At 40.7% G+C, this 27,690-nt stretch overlaps 1 protein-coding gene across 2 annotated transcripts in view; it reads right to left on the minus strand.

The window, feature by feature from the left end:
- Positions 1-20,740, minus strand: part of LOC133551882 (protein phosphatase 1E-like) — a 291,522-nt gene extending 270,782 nt beyond the window's left edge. For both annotated transcript variants that reach the window (XR_009806578.1, XM_061899062.1), the window contains exons 1-2: positions 20,512-20,740; positions 20,191-20,384 (exon numbers count right to left, since the gene is read on the minus strand). Coding sequence is in view for 1 of the 2 variants with exons in the window: in XM_061899062.1 (XP_061755046.1) it covers positions 20,191-20,372 (182 nt within the window). In the remaining variant the exon portion in view is untranslated. The remainder of the gene's footprint in view (positions 1-20,190; positions 20,385-20,511) is intronic.
- Positions 20,741-27,690: the final 6,950 nt, after the last annotated feature.

Raw genomic sequence — 27,690 nt, forward strand, 5'->3', positions numbered from 1 at the left:
CTATTATTAGCTGTAACTAATGGCACATTAGATGAGTCACCAGACCTGCCGCCTCCGACTCTCATTAACACTCACGGCGCCGCGAGCAGTAGACGGCCACGATGTAGGATGCTGGCCACGATGTAGGATGCTGGCCACCGCCGCACGCCGTCAGTCTGCCTCAGCAACTGCAGAAGATTGTTGCCAAAACCTCATCACGCACCAGACCGAGGCACAGGAGTTATCAGGGGTGCAGAACAATCCACCACTGCAGCTTTAGTAATACAAACTAATCATAATAATAATAAGGCCTGTCAATATTAACAAGTTAACTTGTGCGATTAATGCAAAAGATGATGGCATTAATCATGTAGACATGCAGATTAATCACAATTTATTTTAACCCCTTTGTCCTTAACCTTAACTGTTGATGGTTATCTGAAAGTGTTATATAGATGAGTGAGGAGACTCTCACGGACAAAATTCACTAGTACTAGCAGAAGTTTAACAGCAGTGACTTGTAGTAGAATAGACAACAGCTATGACTTGCACTAATACTACTATTAGTATTAGTCATAGTATAGAAAAAAGCTGTGAATAGTACTAAAATAAACAGCAGTGACTTTGTACTAGTAGTAGTAAACAAGAGCTATGGCTTGTGACTAGTACTACAGACAACAGCTGTGACAAGTAATAGTAATATAGACAATCACAATGACTAGTGCTGGTACTACAACTAGTAGTAGTACCAGTATAGGTATGTTGTCTATACTACTACTACTTCTAGTAGTATAGACAACAGCAGTGACTAAGTACTAAGACAATAGCAGTGACTAGTGCAAGTATAGACAACAGGTGTGACTAAGTACTAAGACAACAGCTATGACTAGTACTAGTATAGACAACAGCAGTGACTAAGTACTACTACTAGTAATAGTAGACAACAGCCATGGCCCGTGACTAGTACTGTTCTAGTATTAGTATAGACCAGGGGTCGGGAACCTTTTTGGCTGAGAGAGCCATACAAGCCAAATATTTTAAAAAGTACTTCCGTGAGAGCCATATAATATTTTTTTAAGACTGAACACAACTAAATGCGTGCATTTTTAAGTTAAACCAACATTTTTAGAGTATAATAAGTCTCTTATTCTATTTAATAACACTGTTATTCTGAAGCGAACCAACAATACATAAAATACTTCTTACCATTAATGTGACTTCTTAAACAGGTGCGGTAGAAACCAGATGGATCGATTAAAATGCATGAGAATGTTTTATATTTTGAACGTTATTTTTGACACTATGGCTACCAGCGGAATTATTCATTACTTATTGTGTTAAGCAATGTCAGCTAAGATTTATCTGAGAGCCAGGTGCAGTCATCAAAAGAGCCACATCTGGCTCTAGAGCCATAGGTTCCCTACCCCTAGTATAGACAATCGCAGGTAGTAGTAATAGTAGTGTAGACATCAGACGTGACTAGTACTAGTAGTATAGAGAACCGCAGTGAAAATTACTGGTACCCTTCTATTAGTAGTAGTACAGATAACAGCAGCAACTAAGTACTAAGACAACAGCTGTGACTAGTATTAGTATAGACAACAGCAGTGACTAAGTACTACTACCACTACTACTAGTAGTAGTGGTAGTGGTAGTGGTAGACAACAGTAACTAGTACTGGAGTAATACTAGTATAGACAACCGCAGTGACTAGTACCACTACTACTAGTAGTAGTAGTATAGACAACAGCAGTGACTACCCTACCACTAATAGTAGTATAGACAACAGCCGTGACTAGTAGTAGTATATGGGGCATTCTACTGAATTAAAGCAAAAGTGCTATCCCTTAACCCAGTGGTTCTCAACCATTTTTCAGTGATGTTCCCCCCGTGATCATTTTTTTAATTCAAGTACCCCCTAATCAGAGCAAAGAATTTTTGGTTGAAAAAAAGAGCTAAAAAAGTAAAATACAGCACGATGTCATCAGTTTCTGATTTATTAAATTGTACAACAGTGCAAAATATTGCTCATTTGTAGTGGTCTTTCTTGAACTACTTGGAACAAAAGATATAAAAAATAACTAAAAACTTGTTGAAAAATAAACAAGTGATTCAATTATAAATAAAGATTTCTACTCATAGAAGTAATCATCAACTGAAAGTGCCCTCTTTGGGGATTGTAATAAAGATCCATCTGGATTCATGAACTTAATTCTAAACATTTCTTCACAAAAAAATAAATCTTTAACATCAATATTTATGGAACATGTCCACAAAAAATGTAGCTGTCAAAACTGAATATTGCACTGTTGCATTTCTTTTCACAGTTAATGAACTTATGTTCAGATTTTGTTGACGTATTATTCAATAAATATATCTATAAAGGATTTTTGAATTGTTGCTATTTTTAGAATGTTTTTGAAAAATCTCACGTACCCCTTCAAGTACTCCCCATTTGAGAACCACTGCCTTAACCCAGTGTTTTGGCAACTTCACCTAGTTTGGGTTAAAAATGATTTATATTTAATAGGAAGATACCTGGAGAGAACCCACACAGTCGAGGGAAAAACATGTAAACCCTTTTGTCTCTGAATACTGAACCCTCGGGGGTACTTATTTTCAACTGATATTAACAGTTTTCTCCGAAAATAAAATATTTTATTGACCACGAAAACGTTAGTGTTTTCAATATTTCCAACATCAAGCATGTTATAAGTTAACATTAAGCAATTCAATTTAGGGAATTCGATACAACCCTGCAAACAAAATAGTGCAGTCACTTTGTTTACAAAGAAAATAAAGTATATTGAGTTATCAACTAAAATATTATGATACTGATTGGCTAACTGTATGTTCCATTTCATAAATCATTAACTCTCAAATCAATCCGATCAGTGTTATGCATTTTATGAAGAAAAACTGCATCAATATACATGAATTAAAGATGCATCAATAGTCGATTTTTCATTGAATAGTAGCGCCTGAAACGCAATCGAATTGTGAGGTGGCCAAAGATTCCCACCTCTAAGTAGTATTATAGCTGGGTCTAGTAGTAGTATAGGCAACAGAAGTGATTAATACCATCCATCCATCCATTTTCTACCGCTTATTCCCTTTTGGGGTCACGAGGGGCGCTGGTGCCTATCTCAGCTACAATCGAGCGGAAGGCCAATACTTGTAATAGTATAAACAACAGCAGTGACAAGTACAGTTACTACTAGTAGTAGTAGTATAGATCCCAGCAGTGACTAGTACTAATACTAGTAGTAGTAAAGAGATCTGTGTTGGAATCTCTTCGTAGAGTTGGCATGCTCTCCTCGTGCGTGTGTGAGTTTTCTCCAAGTACTCCATCTTCCTCCCACATTCCAAAAATATTCACGTTAGGTTTATTTAAGGCTGTGAATTGTCCAACGAGAGAATGACGGATTGTTTGTTTGTCTAGGGTGTATCCTGTTTCTCGACCCCGAGAAGCTGGGATAGGCCCCAGCTTCCCCGTGACCCTAATGAATATATGCGCTATAGAAAATTTGAGTTTTATTCAACCAATTAATTGTCCTACTCAATAATTCTGCTGTGCTCGTTAGCTAAGGACAACTCAAAACGTTCAATTTATTCACTGATGTTTAAACAGACACTAGCATGGCTAACCTGTATTGCTATTCCCCGCCAGGGCTGTTGCTACGACAACCGTTGCCTGCCATGCAAGAAGGATGTGTCAAATGTGAAATATTAGCATGCGTGTTTCACGGCTTTATGTCATAATGTGTGAGGTTGGCTGAGGTGCTTGTAGGAACTGATCCGACAGTTCTTAGACCCCCGTTTACGCTACACACCAAATCCGATTTTTTTTGTCCTCAAGTGACACGGATCTTATTTTTTTTGGCCAGTCTAAACTCGCCAAAGTGCTTCAAATCTGATCTTTTCACATTTGATTCGGGCCACATCAGGACGTAGTCCAAATCTGATCTTTTCAAATGTAACTTTAGTCTAAACGCAACGAGACCTGAATGTGACCCGTATACGACTTTTTCGTCAGCTTTGGGCGAGCTACGCCACTAAGACGCGAGCCTCCAGCGGACATGGATACTTCAGAGTCAGGACCCGGAGGTGGACCGCTCGACTGTGCATCGGTTGGGGACATCTCTGCGCTGCTGACCTGTTTCCGCTCGGGATGGTCTCCTGCTGGCCCCACTATGGACTGGACTCTCACTATTATGTTAGATCCACGATGGACTGGACTTTCACTATATTATGCTAGACCCACTTGACGTCCATGGCATCCGGTCACCCACATCTGCGGTCCTCTCATAGTCATTCACATTGACGTCCCACTGGGTTGTGAGTTTTTCCTTGCCCTTTTGTGGGCTCTGTACCGAGGATGTCGCTGTGGCTTGTGCAGCCCTATGAGACACTTGTGATTTAGGGCTATATAAATAAACAATGATTGATTGATTGATTGACTGATCACAACATCCGGTTTCGGTGAGCTAAGTCTATTTTTGTCAAGCGAATTTTCAGTGCATCAGACACAGTGTGCAGACAGAAAGGGGAGAATGGACGCATTTTGGCTTTAAACGAACAATCAATCATCAATCAATGTTTATTTATACAGCCCCAAATCACAAATGTCTCAAAGGACTGCACAAATCATTACGACTACGACATCCTCGGAAGAACCCACAAAAGGGCAAGGAAAACTCACACCCAGTGGGCAGGGAGAATTCACATCCAGTGGGACGCCAGTGACAATGCTGACTATGAGAAACCTTGGAGAGGACCTCAGATGTGGGCAACCCCCCCCCCCTCTAGGGGACCGAAAGCAATGGATGTCGAGCGGGTCTAACATGATACTGTGAAAGTTCAATCCATAGTGGCTCCAACACAGCCGCGAGAGTTCAGTTCAAAGCGGATCCAAGACACCAGCGAGAGTCCCGTCCACAGGAAACCATCTCAAGCGGAGGCGGATCAGCAGCGTAGAGATGTCCCCAACCGATACACAGGCGAGCGGTCCATCCTGGGTCCGGACGAGCGGTCCATCCTGGGTCCGGACGAGCGGTCCATCCTGGGTCTCGACTCTGGACAGCCAGTACTTCATCCATGGTCATCGGACCGGACCCCCTCCACAGGGGGGGGGGGACATAGGAGAAAAAAGAAAAGAAGCGGCAGATCAACTGGTCTAAAAAGGATGTCTATTTAAAGGCTAGAGTATACAGATGAGTTTTAAGGTGAGACTTAAATGCTTCTACTGAGGTGGCATCTCGAACTGTTACCGGGAGGGCATTCCAGAGTACTGGAGCCCGAACGGAAAACGCTCTATAGCCCGCAGACTTTTTTTGGGCTCTAGGAATCACTAATAAACCGGAGTCTTTTGAACGCAGATTTCTTGCCGGGACATATGGTACAATACAATCGGCAAGATAGGATGGAGCTAGACCGTGTAGTATTTTATACGTAAGTAGTAAAACCTTAAAGTCACATCTTAAGTGCACAGGAAGCCAGTGCAGGTGAGCCAGTACAGGCGTAATGTGATCAAACTTTCTTGTTCTTGTCAAAAGTCTAGCAGCCGCATTTTGTACCAACTGTAATCTTTTAATGCTAGACATGGGGAGACCCGAAAATAATACGTTACAGTAATCGAAGCGAGACGTAACAAACGCATGGCTAATGATCTCGGCGTCTTTAGTGAGGTGGCGACTTGTCCAGGGTGTTCACCGCCTACTGCACGAATGCAGCTGAGATAGGTGCCAGCGACCCCCCGCGACCCCAAAAGGGACAAGCGGTAGAAAATAGATGGATAAAAGTGAAGCTTTAACATTGAAACGCCGCTCAGCAAGAGGATGCTTTAAAACATAGCTAGCTAGCGGCTAACGTCCATCCGCAGTGTTTCAGCTACTTCTAAATCACTAATTGCAACAAATAAACTTAGTTTTGTTCAGGTATCATCCCTACAGGACAAAGAATAGCTAAACATGCTTCACTACAAAATGTAGGATACAATGGGTCACTGCCAACAACAAACTAGTGCTCCTCAATGTAAACAAATGCAGGGGTGGACCTACACCTAAAATCCACTGTAATGATACCAAGTGCAAGAGCGCATCTAGTCGATACTACAATGATTACATCGATATTTTTTTATCGCATCATCAATTGGACCTAGTGTGTGAATGTTGTCCGTCTATCTGTGTTGGCCCTGTGATGACCCCATTATAGGGCGACCCCAAAAGGGACGAGTGGTAGAAAATGGATGGATATAAAGTATATTATTTAGGAAATACGTCCCTGGACATGTGAATACTTTATGTATGACCAATGTATGATCCTGTAACTACTTGGTATTGGATCGATACCAAAATCTGTGGTATTATCCAAAACTAATGTAAACATCCAAACAACAGAATAATTAAGTGTTTATTACATGTAAACAGAAGTGTAGATACAACATGTTAAAACAGGAAATAAACACATACTAACAGTAAATACAGAAGTACATTAATATTCCATTTTCTACCGCTTGTCTAGGACTGGGCGATACTGTATATCAATATACTCGATATATCGCGGGTTTGTATCTGTGCGATATAGAAAATGACTATATTGGGATGTTTGAGTATACGTTCTCAGGCAGTTGCTTTTAGTTGCGGGCATTACACTACAGGCTCTTCCCACTCTGTTGTCTCTCCTTCTCACAGACAGCAAGCGCACCTTCTTACATACGTCACATACGTATACGCCCTCGCGGAGCAGAGAGGTATTGTCATGAGTTAGCAGTAATACGGGAGAAAGAAGGTGCGATTCTGGTAACAAATAAAGGAAAAATTAATTCCCAAGAAAAACAGGAGGGGGTCCATCGTCTGGCAGTGGTTTGGCTTCAAGTGGGAATATGTCGAAAAGACAACCGTAATTTTGTCAAGTGTGGTGCTAAAGCGTTGCTACCAAAAGTAGCATTACTGCGAATATGTAGCATCATTTGAATGGTCGCCTGCTAGAGAATGAAGAGTGCTTACTGCGCATATCAACATCTCCATTCGGTGCCACACACCCACAAAATCATGCACTAAAGTGCACTTTATTTGTTTGAAACTATTGTAGTGGCGTTCTGTACAAAAAGTGCACTTTAATTTAGTGTTGTTTTGATATGTCATCTTAGTGACATCTTGCACAAAAGTGCACTAAAAGCTTGTTTTAAAATGTCTCTGACAATCTTGCACTTTCTGTTTTGGAAATAACAACAATGTGTTGGCCACTGCTTAATAACTGTTTAATAAATACAGTTTTGGTCAATTGACTTAATAGTGGTTTCCCTCTCTGCATGAAAGTTTAAAATGACCATATATCAATGTTGTATGAACAAGAATGTTTTAATGTAGACACATAGAATCCTCATATTGCTGTGATAATATGTATCAAATGTTAATTCAAGGTTAAGGCAAAATATCGAGATGTATATCGTTTATCGTGATATGGCCTAAAAATGTTGAGATATTAAAAAAAGGCCATATTGTCCAGCCCTACGATTGTCCCTCATAATTTTGACAAAATAATAGAATGGGGAATGACAACTTGTGACTGCATACCCATTAGAGGCCTTTGTTTGCTTACTTATACTGTCAGGCTGTTCCCTGACAGTTTGTTTGTGTTCTAGTTTTTTTCCTGTGTGTGTAGTATTTCCTAGCAGCCCTCTTATTTTGTTGGTTTCCTGTCTTTCTCCCTGACCGCTGTTTCCCCTCATCTGCGGCTGATTGGCACCTGGCCACACCTGGTGTCAATCAGCCCGCTCCTATTTGAACCTTTTTTGTCCTCCAGTCCGCTGGATTATTGTCATGTATTATCGCTCCTGTCGTGTCGTACCGTGTCGTGTCTTTGCAGCATAGCGGTTAGCTATATTTGTTAGATGTTTTTAGCTTACTGTTTTTTGTTCCCTGCTCCCAGTTTGTTTTCATATTACAAGTACGACTTCTGTTTTCCTGCTCGCTACCCGATAGCTTCCACGCTAGGCCCCTTTTTGTTTTTGCTAGCTTCCATGCTAAGTTCCTTTTGTTTTCTAGCTCCCATGCTAGCTCTCTTAGTTGGTTAGCCGCCTCGTGCTCGCTTTTTGTACCCCTTTTTTTTTTGTTCTTGTTTTAGTATTTATATTAAATCATGTTTTCTCATTCGATGCCTGCCTCCTTCTCTGCATCTTGGGTTTCAACACAAACTAACTCTGACACTTACTACTAAAAGACAAGTTGTCTGGTATTTTCACTATTTTATGTAAATAATGTAAATAATTCAATGTATATACTCTGATGATTAACTTTTGTGATGACTGTATTATGCCGATAGTATATATTTGTACCATGAATTGATTAACGTGGACGCCGACTTAAACAAGTTGAAAAACTTAATCGGGTGTTACCATTTCGTGGTCAATTGTACGAAATGTGCTGTACTGTGCAATCTAATAATAAACATTTCAATCAATCAATCAATTATTTAAAATCGTTCTCCAATTACAAAAGGAAACGCATGTTTAATGTACCGTAAGATTTCAAAAATCAAAAAAATAAGCCAATAACGCCCTTTTTTATGGGCCCCTTTATTTTAGATAAGTATCGAAACACATTTTCGTACCAGTACCAAAATATCGGTATCGGGACAACCCTAAGTCCTGCAAATGTCTCCTGGATCCTGGTGAGCCCTTCCCAAGGACTTAACAGGCACCGTTAAAGATGCATTGCTGCAGATATCATATCTCGGACAGTCGACTGCAGGAATTTGGTGAAAAGCCAGACTGGGCCCTGACGCCAACACGACTTCAATCAAACATTCGCTGACATCGAGATTCCCCACCAACACAGTAAACAAGCTATTGTGTGGGAATAAAAGAGCGTGGAAAGGAGAGCCAAAAGTCATGTTGAAAGCGTTCAATAGCAATGCTGTGACTGGAGGAAGAGGAAGAGGAAGAGGAAGTTCCTGTCGTCATGCTTGTGAGGAAGTGAAGAGGGTGGGGTTGTGCCGCCTTCGGCTGTCCAACGCAAAACAAAAAATTGAAGTTGTGCTTCCTCCTCAGGAAACTGCAACCCTTTTATTGCCTTTTTAGCAGAACCTTTCACACCAAAATGTGGATTGCAGTCCTTGCCTTCAAATATTTTAACGATATGAAAATGTCATACCCCACTTTTCAGTAGCCATTTGTTGTTGTCCCTGTCGCAGTACAGGAACTACCCATTTTTCATAGAAAAGTATTTTTACGCACAGATGACACAATCGAGTTACATTTGTTGTTATTGTTGTTTATCATGTATACAATAGTACTTTGCAGTACCCACGGTTCTATGACTTACCGTAAACACATCGCCCATTTAATTTAAAACAATTTCATTGGTGCCTGGTTCCCCTTAAACAGCACCATCTTAAAACATAAAAAGGGAAAAAACTACTTTTAGATGGGTTATAAATATTGTACAAACAACCATAAACAATAGAATGTGGTATAGGGGTGAAACGGTACACAAAAATTTCGGTTCGGTACATACCTCGGTTTAGAGGTAACGGTTCGGTTCATTTTCGGTACAGTAAGAAAACAACAAAATATAAATTTTTGGGTTATTTATTTACCAAATTTGTAAACAATGGCTTTATCCTTTTAACATTGGGAACACTATAATAATTCTGCCCACGTTAATCAAAATTAAACTGCCTCAAATTGTTACTTTGATTAAATAAAATTACAAAACTTTTCTTGTATATATAAAAAGTGCAACATTAAAAAGTTTCAAGTCAACTCATCATGCTTAATTTATTACAGCATTTGGGAAGCCTGTAGTTGATTTTTAGTATGTAAATATTATATTTTTGTCAACATGTGATAGCAGGGACCCTGCCGTTCAAAACTACGTTGCTACATTACTAATGATTAATGTAACTATAGCTGAAAAAAATAGTACAATAGCAATAGGAGAGACTATTCATCCCAGAACACCATAGAGTTCATGTAGGCTTAATGATGCACTTACATTATTATATACACTATCAGAGACAGAAACTCATTTAACGTAATGTCCTTTTCTGCTGTTTCAACACAGCTCAATCAACACTGTCAGTAACACACACACACGCGCACACACACAAACACACACACACGCCGCACAATGAGCTAACACACACAGCGCAAATTGAGCTAACGGTAAGCTAAAAGCTAATTAGCCTTCACTTCAAGCCAGGACTGCGAGTGAGCTGAGCTGCAGTTTGTTTCTAGAACTTCAACGGGCTCATAGTAATGTTACTAGTAGTTGACTGGTAAGTGTTTATTATCATTTGGGGAGAGTACGCTGCATTGTGCTCTCCTGCCAAACACCTATCTGCACGACGCTGAAGCGCTGACTCCATGCGCTTTGAATACGCACTGCTGATTGGTTGTTACCGCTTTGAATACGCACTGCTGATTGGCTGTTACCCCTATGGTTGTAACTAATCAGACGGTTGTGTGGGTGGGACAATGCTGGGTGCTGTGTAGGAGACAGAGGCAAAAAGCAGAGCAGCTTGTTAAGACTTTAGTATGGCGGCTACTTCATATGCTCGTGTGGAAACGTATTCTTTACACCTCCGCATCGAACCGAAACACCCGTACCGAAACAGTTGAATACAAATACGCATACCATTACACCCCAAAGTAGTACAAACAACTACAGTAGTTTTATGAAGTAATATAATAATGCAGTGCCGTATATAACTTGAAGAGTGGACTTCTACAATATTTGTTTCTGCGTCAAACAAATCAGCACCTTCTCTGTATTTTCATGGATATTTGTCCACCATTTGGATATTAATTCAATGTCCTTGGCAAGCGTTATAAACACATTCTGCTTCAGTATGGTGCAGACTAGCAGTGCAAAACTGCAATGGCTTGATGATTAATTGCTTTAATTCAATTAATATATTCTGTTTCTTCTTCGTGGCTCCGTCCTTCACTGTCACCTTCTTCCTTGTAATAATTGGAAAAACAAAGTTACGTCCATCTCTAGCTTACGTCAGTGGTTCTCAAATTTCTTTCACCAAGTACCACTTTAGAAAACACCTAACTCTAACCACTACGCCTAACTCAGTGGCCTACCGGTTAGAGTGCCCACCTTGACATGGGTAAGTTGTGAGTTCAAACCCCGGCCGAGTCATACCAACGACTATAAAAACGGGACCCGTTACTTCCCTGCTTGGCACTCAGCATCAAGGTTTGGAATTGGGGGTTAAATCACCAAAAATGATTGCTGGGCGCGGCCACCGCTGCTGCCCACTGCTCCCCTCACCTCCCAGGGGGTGATCAAGGGGATTGGTCAAATGCAGAGGAGGAATGTCACCCCACCTAGTGTGTGTGTGACAATCATTGGTACTTTAACTTAACTTGGCTCTCCAAGTACCACCATAAGGAACAATATTAAAACACAGTGGTATGGTAGGCCTAAGTATTCATTACAAACAAGGCAGGGGTTTATATATAATATTTAAGTATATTTCATATTTTTGACCACCGTAACATTACACTGTAGCTGAACAGTAAGACTGTTTGAACATGGGAAAATAAAACACTTTACTTTAAATAAGTGATTTTTGGCGTACCATGAGGCACACCATAGTTTGAGAATCACTGGCTTTTGGGGTTTACTGACATTTGCTACTAGGGACGTAATGATATGAAAATTTCATACCAGGTTTTTATCGTGACCAAAATGATCACGGTTATCGCGGTATTGTTAAATGTGATCAACAAATACTACTACACACAATGAAATCTTTTAACCATTGTATTTTTGTAAAATATAGACACACTGTTGGAAAAGCCACAATTTTGCATGTTTTTGTTTCTTATGCTTCACTATAGCGTTTTAGTATTTTATCTGTTCTAATAGCTAAGCTATCAGTTTTAAATATTGGATAGCACTTTAAAGAATTGTTTAACTGAAAAGTGCATAACAAATAAAATATTTTTTTTCCTTTTCTGGTAGGAGTTGTGGTGTCCTAGTCTGTTCAGCAGTCCTTGAACGCACCGTAAAAACACCTCCGTCTTGTATTTCTTGAGTATGATAGATCACTGTTTTCTAAGAGAGCACAACTTTTAGGTTCAATGTAAACAATTTAGTACCTTAGTTGCTCAAATAGTAATGTGTTTATATCATTTTTTATTGAGGTATGTTGTTTCTTAATGAGGAAAGACGTCCTTTATTGCACAATCAGCTGTCGAAATGATGTAAGCGTAAAAATATTGCATATTGATGAGACCGATGGCAGGGGTAATTTTCCATAACGTTTCTACATTTATCCACGGCAGATGCCATGACACTCAGGGAAAATCGTAAGAAGACTTCTGGGACAGTTTGGACAGACTTAAACCAGACAAAATTTTAGAGCAACTCACTATTCGATTCAAACCAGTTCCTCCAGTATATAATACGGTAAAAAAAAAATCATAACCAAACCTTTTTAAAACAAGTTCAAAAAGCTATTTTTGACTGCTGATGTATATTGTTAGGATTTGATGGATACCAATATCGGTTAAAAAAAAAAAAGTTTGGACACACCTTCTCATTCAATGTGTTTTCTTTATTTTCATGACTATTTACATTTTAGATTGCCACTGAAGGCATCAAAACTATGAATGAACACATGTGGAGTTATGGACTTAACACAAAAACGGTGAAATAACTGAAAACATGTTTTATATTTTAGTTTCTTCAAAATAGCCACCCTTTGCTCTGATTACTGTTTCGCACACTCTTGGCATTCTCTCAAACAGCACTAAGAGGTAGTCACCTAAAATGGTTTTCACTTCACAGGTGTCATAGTTTTGATGCCTTCAGTGACAATCTACAATGTAAATAGTCATGAAAATAAAGAAAACTCATTGAAATGACAAGGTGTGTCCAAAATATTGGACTGTACTGTATATATATATTCATCTATTTTCTACCGGTTGTCCTTATAGTAACTTGTAAATAATTAAGTAAAATAATATTAATGTATGGTACTAATCTTTATTCACAGACCTTTAACATGATGTCTCCCATCGAATAAATAATATAAATCAGTACAATTAATTTGCATGTTAGGTGATTGTGCATTTTGCAACAATAGGAATTGTTATTCGAGTTTATGTTCCACACGGACCTATTTGAGTGAGAGACCGGAAGCCAGTGTTTACAGAAACCGAGGTTACAGTATGTGTGTATTATATAAATAAAATGACCCAGTGATTATTTAAAATGTTCACTTGTTTGAGTGGATTAATATTGGCCTGTGAATTAGTGGCTCGCTTAGAGGACGGTTGGGATGATAAAGTGCACCGTAGCTGCGGTCGTGTGTTAAGTGGCGTTCCCTTCAAATTGACAATTAATTAGAGTGCGTGACTTTGAGGTAATATTGTTGTTCTGCAAACTTGGTGTTGCTTCCTTATTTGTCATTTTCCCAAGCTGATTATTATCTACCCAAGCGTAATAGCGGCACTTGAGCAGCTGGATAGAAAAAATTCCGATAGCAGTATCAATAATCCAGAATCTTAGTGGTCTTCCTGGACTGACCCAATGAGGAATGTGGTACCATAAATGGCCTAAAAAAAAAAGTTTAATAAAATTAATTTTTACAATAAAATTAATTTTTGAAGTAATTATTTTGACAGAAGACAATGCATATTTTAAACTTGAATATTATCTGATCATGCCAATAATGTTATTATATATTGTATTGCAAAACTATTTTTTGTGAGATAAAAACAAATAGTTAAATATCTGCTTGTCACCTTAATTTATGATTTTGACGCAAGTTATACATAATAAATTCTAATAACCAATTGCACATACATTTCAATTAATCACAGGTTATTACCCGCATGCATAACGTAAATTTATTTTTAAAAAGCTGCCCTCTGAGACGATGTGGCCTTGAAATGTGAAATATTCCTGCGACGCGGCCCTCAATGAAAATGAGTTTGACACCCCTGCATTAAAAACTCACATCGCCAACTAGTGGCCTGGCGTGCATATTACGCTCTCGGTTCCCTTGTGTGGGTTTCTGACATCTTGAGTACCGTGAGGAGCACGGTTGATGAAACGCGCTCACACAACATAAGCTCAACGTTGGGGAAATTTCGCAGTTGTGCATGTGCGAAAATGAGTGTGATTAGTGACACCTGACATCCCCCCTGCCACCAGCACATGCTCGCCCAACACTACTGGAGTGGCTGTGAGCACTTCAGGGTGTCAAAAAAAGAAGAAAAAAATAAAAAGCCCCCCTCCCCTTGCCATCGGGTGCCCTAGATGCTTTTTTTTCCCTTTTCCAGCACAGTTTCTGCACCTATTTTGGATTCTAAACCAGGCCAGCAAGTGTTTGTCACTCACGCTCACTCACACACACACATATACACACACACATACACACACTCTTGTAGTTGTTACCTTCTTGAGACCTGAGAAAAATGCCAACCTCTATAGGACCACCCTTTCTAGATATATAAAGATTTGTATTTACAACATTAATAACATATACATACAATGCAGATGTATAAAATGTAAGCTTTAATCTTTTGTTATTTTGGAGGGAGAAATTTGTTGTTTGTAATTGGTTTTTAATCTTCATTATTTACTTCAAATTATTACAGCATGTCTCTATATACATATTTGTTTATTCATTTTAATTAATTTGGGACAAAAGGGGCGCATTTAAATTTTTTATACACACTTGTTATTACATATGTTTGCCAAAGGGGGGAGCACTTCAAATTTGTACACACACTTGTTATTTCATATGTTGACTAGAGGAGGAGCACTTTTAAAACTGACACTTCGTCAATTTGAAAAATCCCTCCTATTAGGGACCACCCTAATTTTGATATATTTTACCACCAGGGGTGCAAATGAGACATTCTCTATTAGATAAATAAATAAATAAATAAATAAATAAATGGGTTCTACTTGTACAGCGCTGTTCTACCTTCAAGGTACTAAAAGGGCTTTGACACTACTTCCACATCTACCCATTCACACACTGATGGAGGGAGCTGCCATGCAAGGCGCTAACCAGCACCCATCAGGAGCAAGGGTGAAGTGTCTTGCTCAGGACGTAACGGACGTGATGCAATGGTTTTCCGTATTGGGACCATGGTTTTGGTCCTGAATTTTTCACCGGTCCTCATATAGAAGGTACTTTTTCTTGTTGATGTGTCAAAAAGGGTAGAAAGATATAAAGATTTGTATTTACAACATTATTAATATATACATATTATGCAAATATAAAAAAGGTATAACCTTATAGTTTTTTTTAGTTTTTTTGTAATAGTTTTTCCCATTCACCCATTTTCTACTGCTTGTCCCTCACGTGGTTGCGGAGGGTGCTGGAGCGTAGTTCAGCCGCATTCGGGTGGTAGGCAGGGTACACCAATTTTCATTATTTACTTAGAGTTATTACAGTATGTCTTTATATACATTAAATATTTATTCTATTAATTTTGGACAAAGGAGGTGCATTTCAATTTCTTACACACACTTATTATTACATACGTTGTCTAGAGGGGGGTGCTTCAAATTTTTAGCCACACTTGTTATTTCATATGTTGACCAGAGGAAGATGAATAGGGAAGTCCTTCTTTAGCTGCCGTCGTGTTTTATCATATATTGCTGCCTTTGCACCTGTCAATGTGCACTTTTGTGTGCACATTAAATGAACAACAAAAAAAAAATCCTGACTTTGGAGCAATGTTCACGTAGTTTAGTATTAGGCTCTCTATTAGAGTCAATGGTTTTCCGTATTGGGACCATGATTTCGGTTCTAGCTTGTTCACCGGTCTTCTTATGGAAGGTACTTTTCCCTGTTGATGTCTCAAGAAGGGTACAAATACAGGAACACGCACGCACACACACACACTATTGTATTTATTATTTCTAGATATATAAATATTTGTATTTACAACATTAGTAATATATACATATTTTGCAAATATAAAAAAGGTAAGCTTTTAGTTTAGTTTTGTTTTTTCCATCCATCCATTTCCTACCGCTTGTCCCTCACGGGGGGAGGGTGCTGGAGCCTATCTCAGCCGCATTCGGGTGGTAGGCGCGGTACATCAATCTTCATTATTTACTTCAAGTGATTACATTATGTCTCTATATACATATTTATTTTATTAATTTTGGCCAAAGGAGGTGCATTTCAATTTCTTACACACACTTGTTATTACAGACGTTGGCCAGAGGGGGGGCTTCAAATGTTAAGCCACACTTGTTATTTCATATGTTGACCAGAGGGGGGTGAATAGGAAAGTCTTTAGCTGCCGTCGTGTTTTATCATATATTGCTGCCATTGCATCTGTCAATGTTTACTTTTGTATGCACATCCATCCATTTTCTACCGCTTGTCCCTTTTTGGGTCGCTGGAGCCTATCGCAGCTGCATTCGGGCGGAAGGCGGGGTACGCCCTGGACAATTCGCCACCTCATCGCAGGGCCAACACATATAGACAGACAACATTCACACACTAGGGCCAATTTAGTGTTGCCGATCAACCTATCCCCAGGTGCATTTAAATCAACAACAAAAACAAAAATCCTGACTTTGGAGCAATGTTCACAGACTCTAGTATTTGGCTCTCTATTAGAGGCAATTGTTTTCCATATTGGGACCTTGATTTTGGTCCTAACTTGTTCACCAAGCCTCTTAAGGAAGGTACTTTTCCCTGTTGATGTCTCAAGAAGGGGACAAATATAGGAACGCACACACACAAACACACACCGTATGAGCTTGTTCATTTGCATCCTGTCCATGACTGAATATTTTAACCGGCCATTCTGTGTGTGATTTACATTGTGGCAAACAACATAAATGTGGTTATTTTTAGCCTGTAAGAGGCTGGTCGAGAGCACACTTGTTATTACATACGTTGGCCAGAGGGGGGGGGGGCTTCAAATTTTTAGCCACACTTGTTATTTCATAAGTTGACCATAGGGGGATGAATAGGGAAGTCCTTCTTTAGCTGCCGTCGTGTTTTATAGTATATTGCTGCCTTTGCACCTGTCAATGTTTACTTTTGTATGCACATCCATCCATTTCCTACCGCTTGTCCCTTTTGGGGTCGCTGGAGCCTATCTCAGCTGCATTCGGGCGGAAGGCGGAGAACGCCCTGGACAAGTCACCACCTCATCGCAGGGTCAACACATATAGACAGACAACATTGGGACGGCGTGGGGCAGTGGAAGAGAGGCCGTGCGCAACCCAAGGGTCCCTGGTTCAATCCCCATCTAGTACCAACCTTGTCACGTCCGTTGTGACCTGAGCAAGACACTTCACCCTTGCTCCTGATGGGTGCTGGTTAGCGCCTTGCATGACAGCTCCCTCCATCAGTGTGTGAATGTGTGTGTGAATGGGTAAATGTGGAAGTAGTGTCAAAGCGCATTGAGTACCTTGAAGGTAGAAAAGCACTATACAAGTACAACCCATTTATCTTTTATCATAACATTCACACACTAGGGCCAATTTAATGTTGCCAATCAACCTATCCCCAGGTGCATTTAAATCAACAACAACAACAAAAATCCTGACTTTGGAGCAATGTTCACGGACTCTATGTATTTGGCTCTCTATTAGAGGCAATAGTTTTCCGTAATAGGACCTTGATTTTGGTCCTAACTTGTTCACCGGTCCTCTTATGGAAGGTACTTTTCCCTGTTGAAGTCTCAAGAAGGGGACAAATACAGGAACACGCACACACCGTGTATGAACTTGTTCATTTGCATCCCGTCCATGACTGAATATTTTAACCGACCATTCTGTGTGTGATTTACATTGTGGCAAACAACATAACTGTGGTTATGTTTAGCCTGTAAGAGGCTGGTCAAGAGCACACTTGTTATTACATACGTTGGCCAGAGGGGGGGCTTCAAATTTTTAGCCACACTTGTTATTTCATATGTTGACCAGAGGGGGATGATTAGGGAAGTCCTCCTTGTGTTTTATCATATATTGCTGCCTTTGCACCTGTCAATGTTTACTTGTGTATGCACATCCATCCATCCATTTCTACCGCTTGTCCCTTTTGGGGTCGCTGGAGCCTATCTCAGCTGCATTCGGGCGGAAGGCGGGGTACGCCCTGGACAAGTCGCCACCTCATCGCAGGGCCAGCACATATAGACAGACAACATTCACACTCACATTCACACATTAGGGCCAATTTAGTGTTGCCAATCAACCTATCCCCAGGTGCATTTAAATCAACAACAACAAAAATCCTGACTTTGGAGCAATGTTCACAGACTCTATGTATTTGGCTCTCTATTAGAGGCAAGTGTTTTCCGTAATAGGACCTTGATTTTGGTCCTAACTTGTTCACCGGTCCTCTTATGGAAGGTACTTTTCCCTGTTGATGTCTCAAGAAGGGGACGAATACAGGAACACGCACGCACCGCGTATGAACTTGTTCATTTGCATCCCGTCCATGACTGAATATTTTAACCGACCATTCTGTGTGTGATTTACATTGTGGCAAACGACATAACTGTGGTTATTTTTAGCCTGTAAGAGGCTGGTCAAGAGCACACTTGTTATTACATACGTTGGCCAGAGGGGGGGCTTCAAATTTTTAGCCACACTTGTTATTTCATATGTTGACGAGAGGGGGATGAATAGGGAAGTCCTCCTTGTGTTTTATCATATATTGCTGCCTTTGCACCTGTCAATGTTTACTTGTGTATGCACATCCATCCATCCATTTCTACCGCTTGTCCCTTTTGGGGTCGCTGGAGCCTATCTCAGCTGCATTCGGGCGGAAGGCGGGGTACGCCCTGGACAAGTCGCCACCTCATCGCAGGGCCAACACATATAGACAGACAACATTCACACTCACATTCACACATTAGGGCCAATTTAGTGTTACCAATCAACCTATCCCCAGGTGCATTTAAATCAACAACAACAAAAACCCTGACTTTGGAGCAATGTTCACAGACTCTATGTATTTGGCTCTCTATTAGAGGCAAGTGTTTTCCGTAATAGGACCTTGATTTTGGTCCTAACTTGTTCACCGGTCCTCTTATGGAAGGTACTTTTCCCTGTTGATGTCTCAAGAAGGGGACAAATACAGGAACACGCACACACCGTGTATGAACTTGTTCATTTGCATCCCGTCCATGACTGAATATTTTAACCGACCATTCTGTGTGTGATTTACATTGTGGCAAACAACATCACTGTGGTTATTTGTAGCCTGTAAGAGGCTGGTCAAGAGCACACTTGTTATTACATACGTTGGCCAGAGGGGGGGGGCTTCAAATTTTTAGCCACACTTGTTATTTCATATGTTGACCAGAGGGGGATGAATAGGGAAGTCCTCCTTGTGTTTTATCATATATTGCTGCCTTTGCACCTGTCAATGTTTACTTGTGTATGCACATCCATCCATCCATTTCTACCGCTTGTCCCTTTTGGGGTCGCTGGAGCCTATCTCAGCTGTATTCGGGCGGAAGGCGCGGTACGCCCTGGACAAGTCGCCACCTCATCGCAGGGCCAACACATATAGACAGACAACATTCACACTCACATTCACACATTAGGGCCAATTTAGTGTTACCAATCAACCTATCCACAGGTGCATTTAAATCAACAACAACAAAAATCGTGACTTTGGAGCAATGTTCACGGACTCTATGTATTTGGCTCTCTATTAGAGGCAATTGTTTTCCGTAATAGGACCTTGATTTTGGTCCTAACTTCTTCACCGGTCCTCTTATGGAAGGTACTTTTCCCTGTTGATGTCTCAAGAAGGGGACAAATACAAGAACGCACCCACACCGTGTATAAGCTTGTTCATTTGCATCCCGTCCATGACTGAATATTTTAACCGACCATTCTGTGTGTGATTTACATTGTGGCAAACAACATAACTGTGGTTATTTTTAGCCTGAAAGAGGCTGGTCAAGAGCGATGGCGCTGGCTTCCTCCCCCGCCTATGCAATGATGACGTCGGCCTGTTACGCAAAATCGGGGGTTCACTCTTTTTTTTTTTTTTTTTTTTTTTTAAGTCTACCTGCAGTACAGATGTGCAACAAAAAAACGGATAGAGACTGTACAAAATATGCATGTTTGGCGAATGAAAAAAAGATTAGTTTGGACACACCCAGCGTGGTGGGAGGTTAGCGGGCATGCCAATCAGCATCCCCGCAAAAAAAAAACAGAATAACATTATGAGTGGTTACTTAACTATTTGTAGAGGTGCTGCAGACACAAGTCGAGGCATTCCCCCTCCACCTCGTCCTCACACACCAGGTCCGTCAAGGGGCGCGCAGGGAGCGGGTCGCTGTCCTGCAGAGGCGGGCTCATCTCCCGGAGAAAGAGCTCCAGGAACCGTCGGAAGTTTTTCTCCTCTGCTGCAGAGCCGGCCATCCTTGCTCATTCCTGGACACAACACACGCACAGTCACCTCGACAGCTCCGCCCGAAACTCGCCGATCGTCTTCGGGAAGATTCGGCACAAACTGAGACCAACTCGGGGACTACCGTGGAAAGGCGGGAGCTATACCGACCTAGCTAGCTTAGCAGCGCTGGAGTCTTCCCGGTGGTTGTGGCGAAGCGTGACCGTCGACTACCGGCGTGTCTCAGACGTGTCAGACCGAAGAGACGAGGGTTGTACCGGACTAGAACGTTCGGAGTTGTACTTCCCCCATTCACCGCCGAGTGGGAGCGAGTGCCGCTCGAGTTAGTGTCAGGGATTTCGTCTCACCCGGAGGCGGGCACGTCACGGGGGGGACGTTGACGTCAGGGACGTGAACGCGCACGCACGGCTTTCCTTCTTTGGAACTTATTTTTGGAATAAATCAATGACATTTTTGTAACAATTGTAAACAGTAATGTTCGAATATTTTGTAGCGTTTGTATGGAAGCCCGTTTCCGACGCTGAAAAAATACCCCAATGATAAATCATAATTATTATTAGATAAAAGTCATAATTATGAGATAAAGTCAATATTTAGTGATGAATGTCATTAAAAGTCGAAATTATAAAATAAGAAAGTCCTAATTATGAGGTATACATTTATTTATTTTCTGCAGCTGTTACATATACTGTAATATTGTACATGGTAATTGGGATTTGTTATATATTGTATATATTATGTAACTGTAATATAATATAATATATCTGTATATATTATATAATATATATATATATATATATATATATATATTAGGTAAATATTACATATATGCATACTTGCCAACCAATCTGGCGCCCTAGGCAAGATCCGCCTCCGCTTGGGATGGTTTCCTGCTGGCTCCGCTGTGGACTGGACTCTCGCGGCTGTGTTGGATCCACTATGGATTGAACTTTCACAGTAACATGTTAGACCCGCTCGACATCCATTGCTTTCGGTCCCCTAGAGCAGTGGTTCTCAAATGGGGGTACTTGAAGGTATGCCAAGGGGTACATGAGATTTTTTTTCAATATTCTAAAAAATAGCAACGATTCAAAAATCCTTGATATATTTATTGAATAATACTTCAACAAAATATTAATGTAAGTTCATAAACTGTGAAAAGAAATGCAATAATGCAATATTCAGTGTTGACAGCTAGATTTTTTTTGTGGACATGTTCCATAAATATTGATGTTAAAAATTTATTTTTTTTGTGAAGAAATGTTTAGAATTAAGTTCAGATGGATCTGTATTACGATCCCCAAAGATTAAGTTGATGAGTACTTCTATGTGTAGAAATCTTTATTTATAATTGATTCACTTGTTTATTTTTCAACAACTTTTTAGTTATTTTCACATCTTTTTTTCCAAATATTTCAAGAAAGACCACTACATAGGAGCAATATTTTGCACTGTTATACATTTCAATAAATCAGAAACTGATGACATAGTGCTGTATTTTACTTCTTCTTTATCTCTTTTTTTCAACCAAAAATGCTTTGCTCTGATTAGGGGGTACTTGAATTCAAAAAATGTTCACAGGGGGTACATCACTGAAAAAAGGTTGAGAACCACTGCCCTGGGGGGGGGGGTGCCCACGTATGTGGTCCTCCCCAAGGTTCTCATAATCATCATTGTCACCAACGTCCCACTGGGTGTGAGTTTTCCTTGCCCTTATGTGGGCCTACAGAGGATGTCGTAGTGGTTTGTGCAGCCCTTTGAGACACTAGTGATTTAGGGCTATATAAGTAAACATTGATTGATTGATTGATTGATTGATTGATTGATTGATTGACCTGCTACAGCCTTACTCTCCTAGTCTTTCTTGCAGCAAAGTCAATCAATCAATCAATCAATGTTTATTTATATAGCCCCAAATCACAAATGTCTCAAAGGACTGCACAAATCATTACGACTACAACATCCTCGGAAGAACCCACAAAAGGGCAAGGAAAACTCACACCCAGTGGGCAGGGAGAATTCACATCCAGTGGGACGCCAGCGACAATGCTGACTATGAGAAACCTTGGAGAGGACCTCAGATGTGGGCAACCCCCCCCCCTCTAGGGGACCGAAAGCAATGGATGTCGAGCGGGTCCAACATGATACTGTGAAAGTTCAATCCATAGTGGCTCCAAGACAGCAGCGAGAGTCCCGTCCACAGGAAACCATCTGAAGCGGATCAGCAGCGTAGAGATGTCCCCAACCGATACAGGCGAGCGGTCCATCCTGGGTCCCGACGAGCGGTCCATCCTGGGTCTCGACTCTGGACAGTCAGTACTTCATCCATGGTCATCGGACCGGACCCCCTCCACAAGGGAGGGGGGGACATAGGAGAAAGAAAAGAAGCGGCAGATCAACTGGTCTAAAAAGGAGGTCTATTTAAAGGCTAGAGTCATCTACAACACCATCGTATGACAAACTGATTTGAGACCACATGATTTCTGCTTATGATGGAAAGTCCACTGAGAGATTCTTGCATCATAGTAGATCTCAGGTAGGTTTTAATGAGTTTGAGCTTAGAGAAGCTTCTTTCAGCAGCAGCCACTGTAACAGGAAGAGTGGCAGAGATTCTCAGAGCAACCCACATGTTGGGGTACATTTCTGCCAGCTTCTTCTCATGCAGGAAGGTCAAGAGTTCCACGTTTGTCATGTTCTTTGATGGCAATGGTGGGAAATTCTGCATTTCCATTGCAAGTTCTGTGCCATTAATGTCATGGGTCAGAGTAGTCCTCAGGGTTTGGCACTGCTGTAGCAGCTCTTCTTTTTGTAAGTTGTGGAAATTGAGGAGTACTCCAAACTTGTCATTCACCTCTCCAAGGCTCTGAAATCTCTCATCAAGTGAAGAGATGGCTGTATCCACTACCACATTAAAAAATGTGCTTTCCATTTTTTTTTTAAGTGCATCTTGTATGGGCTCATCTGGAGACTCATAACCGAAGTGCCTTTTGGTGGTTCTCAATCGCTTTTGTTTGAGTTCAGTCTCCACATTCGTTTCTTCACACATCTCCTTTGCCGTTGTCTGTGCATCAGAAAATCCAGTGTTTCTGTTGCTGGTGAGGGAATCTTTGGTTTTCTTCATCAAGTCGACAGTTACATCGAGCTGCGTGGAGGGCGACTGCATGAGTTTACTCACATACTGGATCTGGCTGAGAATGTCATACCATGGATGGCTGTACAAATGCAAAAACGATAGGATCCAATCTCCTCAGCCACAGACTGGGCTTCAACTCTCACAACAGTGTCTGTAGTTGAAGAGAGGAGTATGTGACACCATTGAGTATTACAGACTAATAATAAAAACATATGATTCCAGGAAGAAAATGAAATTATATAATAGATGAAAAACCAAAGAGATATACAGTATGTACAGTTGTGATCAAAATTATTCAACCCCCACACAATTTTGGTGTTTTAGCAAGTTGGACATTTATTCCGTATTTTGTTTATAGTCATATCAAATAAAGATGCATTAAATAGACAAATGAAACTTGAATTACAACATTATATTTTGTAACATACCAAACAGTGTCATTTCTCTTAATATCTCATTGACGGAATTATTCAACCCCTTGAAGATCATAACTCTTAAGAACAGAATTTGAATAATGTCTTTTCAATCAGGTGTTGAAAACACCTGTAGATGTGATTAGAACCATAACGAGCAACAATTAAACTGATTGAAAAAGACTGTGACGCTCAGCTTCTTGTAGATGGTCAGTGGTGTATTTGCAACATGGTGAAGTCCAGGGAGTGGTCAAAGAAGTCAAGAGAGGAGGTCATTTCTCTTCATAAGAAAGGATATGGATATAAGAAAATAGCAAAGACATTACACATTCCAAGAGACACAGTTGGGAGCATAATTCGCAAGTTTAAAGCTAAAGGCATAGTGGAAACACTACCTGGGCGTGGTAGAAAGAGGATGCTGTGTGCAACTGCTGTCCGGGATTTGAAGCGTACAGTGGTGAAAAGAGCTGAGGAACTACAACAGGACATTGCAGAGAGGGGAACGCAGGTTTCGTCCCAGACAATAAGGCGCGCACTACGAGATGAAGGCCTCCATGCCAGAACTCCCAGGCGCACCCCACTTCTGACTACCAGGCACAAGAAAAATAGACTCCAGTATGCCAAGAACCATCTGGACAAACCCCAAAGGTTTTGGGAAACTGTTCTATGGAGTGGACTATGAATCAACGTTATGTCTGGAGGAGAAAAAAATGAAGCTTACATAGAGAAGAACACCTTGCCTACTGTTAAGCATGGTGGGGGGTCAATCATGCTCTGGGGCTGTTTCTCTGCCTCAGGTACCGGGAATCTCCAGCGCGTTCAAGGCATTATGAATTCTATTTCCTAGCAGGATATATTAGCTGCAAATGTCATGAAGTCAGTGACGAAGCTGAGGCTTGGGAGACGTTGGACCTTCCAACAGGACAAGGATCCCAAGCATACCTCCAAATCAACATCAGAGTGGTTGCAGAAGAAGGGCTGGAAGACTCTGGAGTGGCCTTCACAGTCGCCAGACCTAAATCCTCTAGAAAAGCTGTGGTGGGACTTGAAGAAGGCAGTTGCAGCACGCAAGCCCAAGAATATGAATGAACTGGAGGCCTTTGCCCAAGAGGAATGGGCTAAAATACCTGTAGATGGTTGCAAGAAGCTTGTGTCCGCTTATGTATCACCTTTGAAGGATGTCATTACTGCCAAAGGGTGTTCTACTAAGTACTAAAGATGCATGGAACTAGGGGGTTGAATCATTTTGTCAATGAAATATTAAGAAAAATGTCCTTTTTTGGTATTTTGTAAAATACAGTGTTACAATTTAAGTTACATTTGTCTATTTGACACATCTTTATTTGATATGACTATAAACAAAATACGGAATAAATGTCCAACTTGCTAAAACACCAAAATTGTGTGGGGGTTTGAATAATTTTGATCACAACTGTATGATGTTAACTGGTATGCAGATTAGATTAGATTCAATTTATTGTCATCATTACAGTGAAATGCTGAATAGCCAAATGCAAAGTAAGAGTATAATATATTACATGAGAATGTTATGTTATGAGGACCACTGGTGTAAAGGACCAAAATAGAAATGTCCTGCCCTTTTCTGACTTTGAGTCCCTGCTCCAGGGGGCGATGTTCCGAAGGCGTTTGTTTGATGGTTAAACGGCAAGGCCAAAGAGGAGGAGAAGAACGCTTGCGTAAATGGCGTAAACTATCCTTAATGCTGAAACGTCAGTTGTCAGAATTTCAGCATTAATAATTTACACATTATCTTGAAATCAATGACTTACTTTCATTATAATATGAGTCCATTGCATCAGCTGTTGATTCTTGCTCACACACATACATTTTCCGGATTAAAAACTATCATGGAATGAAACGTCAGTTGTCAGAATTTCAGGATAGTTTACGCCATTTACGCAAGCGTTCTTCTTCTCCTCCTCTTAGGCCAGGGGTCGGGAATCTTTTTGGCTGAGAGAGCCATGGAAGCCAAATATTTCAAAATGTATTTCCGTGAGAGTCATATCATATTATTTGACACTGAATACAACTAAATGTGTGCATTTTTAAGTAAGACCAACATTTTTACAGTATAATAAGTCTCTTATTCTTTTTAATAACATTGTTATTCGGAAGCTAACCAATAATAAATCAATTGTCATGTCTGTTGATCATGTTTTTGTTTGGCCATGTGCTGTTTGTCCTTTGGACTCTTTAAGTTCCTGTTTTTTCCACTCCCTTGTCTTGTTTCCTTGGTTACTCATTTCGTCTACCTGTCTCTGGTGGACAAAATGCCCGCTCACCTGCCTCCCGAGCACTAATCAGAGGCAGTATTTAAGCTTGTCTTTGCCAGTCAGTCGCCCTGGCGTCAATGTGATCTTTTCACGTATTGCCATAGTTTCGTGCTTCATGCCATGCCAAGTAAGTTTTGTTTGATTTATGTTCTTAGTCTGTTTATGCGTTAGCTTTGTTCCTTAGCCCAAGTTGTGCCTCCACTGTGAGCGATTTTTGTTTGTATCTTTTTTTAGTTTAAATTAAATCATGTTTTTACCTAAATGCCATGTCCCGAGTAGTCCGTCTGCCTTCCTGGGAGAACGACCCTGCAGCAAGCTGCGACCCCCCCATTGTGACATAAAATACTTCTTACCATTAATGCGACTTCTTGAACAGGTGCGGTAGAAAACGGATGGATGGATTTAAATGCATGTGAATGTTTGATATTCTGCACGTTATTTTTAGCACTGTGATTACCAGCGAAATTATTCATAATTATCGCGTTAAGCAATGTCAGCTAAGATTTATATGAGAGCCAGATGCAGTCGTCCAAAGAGCCACATCTGGCTCTAGAGCCATAGGTTCCCTACCCCTGACTTAGGCCTTGCTGTTTAACCATCAAACATACGTTGTCACGCCAAATTTCTTCTCCCTACAACCGGGGTCATGATTAACACGGACATTTTTTTAACGCTATATTATAAAAATATAACGCTATATTATAAAAAAACAGACGTTTTTTTAACGCTATATTATAAAAAAAAAATTAAAAACAATTTACAAACACGAGCTATGGGATTTTATAGTATATTGCTGCCTTTGCACCTGTCAATGTTTACTTTTGTATGCACATCCATCCATTTACTACAAGCTTGTCCCTTTTGGGGTGACTGGAGCCTATCTCAGCTGCATTCGGGCGGAAGGCAGGGTACGCCCTGGACAAGTCGCCACCTCATCGCAGGGTCAACACATATAGACAGACAACATTGGGACGGCGTGGCGCAGTGGAAGAGAGGCCGTGCGCAACCCGAGGGTCCCTAGTTCAATCCCCATCTAGTACCAACCTTGTCACGTCCGTTGTGACCTGAGCAAGACACTTCACCCTTGCTCCTGATGGGTGCTGGTTAGCGCCTTGCATGGCAGCTCCCTCCATCAGTGTGTGAATGTGTGTGTGAATGTTGTCTGTCTATCTGTGTTGGCCCTGCGATGAGGTGGCGACTTGTCCAGGGTGTACCCTGCCTTCCGCCCAATTGTAGCTGAGATAGGCGCCAGCGCCCCCCGCGACCCCGAAAGGGAATAAGCGGTAGAAAATGGATGGAGCCATGGGATGACATAAGAGGAAACGTGACCCCGGAAGTAAATGCGTCATCCCATAGCTTGTGTTTGTAAATTGTTTTTTTATTTTTATTTTCTAATATAGCATTAACAAAACGTCTGTATTTTTATTAAAAAAAAAACGTTAACAAAACGTCTGTATTAATCATGACTCCGGAAGTAAATGGCGGGGGG

The sequence above is a fragment of the Nerophis ophidion genome, linkage group LG04, assembly GCF_033978795.1.
Source record: "Nerophis ophidion isolate RoL-2023_Sa linkage group LG04, RoL_Noph_v1.0, whole genome shotgun sequence".
NCBI classification, from domain to species: Eukaryota; Metazoa; Chordata; class Actinopteri; order Syngnathiformes; family Syngnathidae; genus Nerophis; species Nerophis ophidion.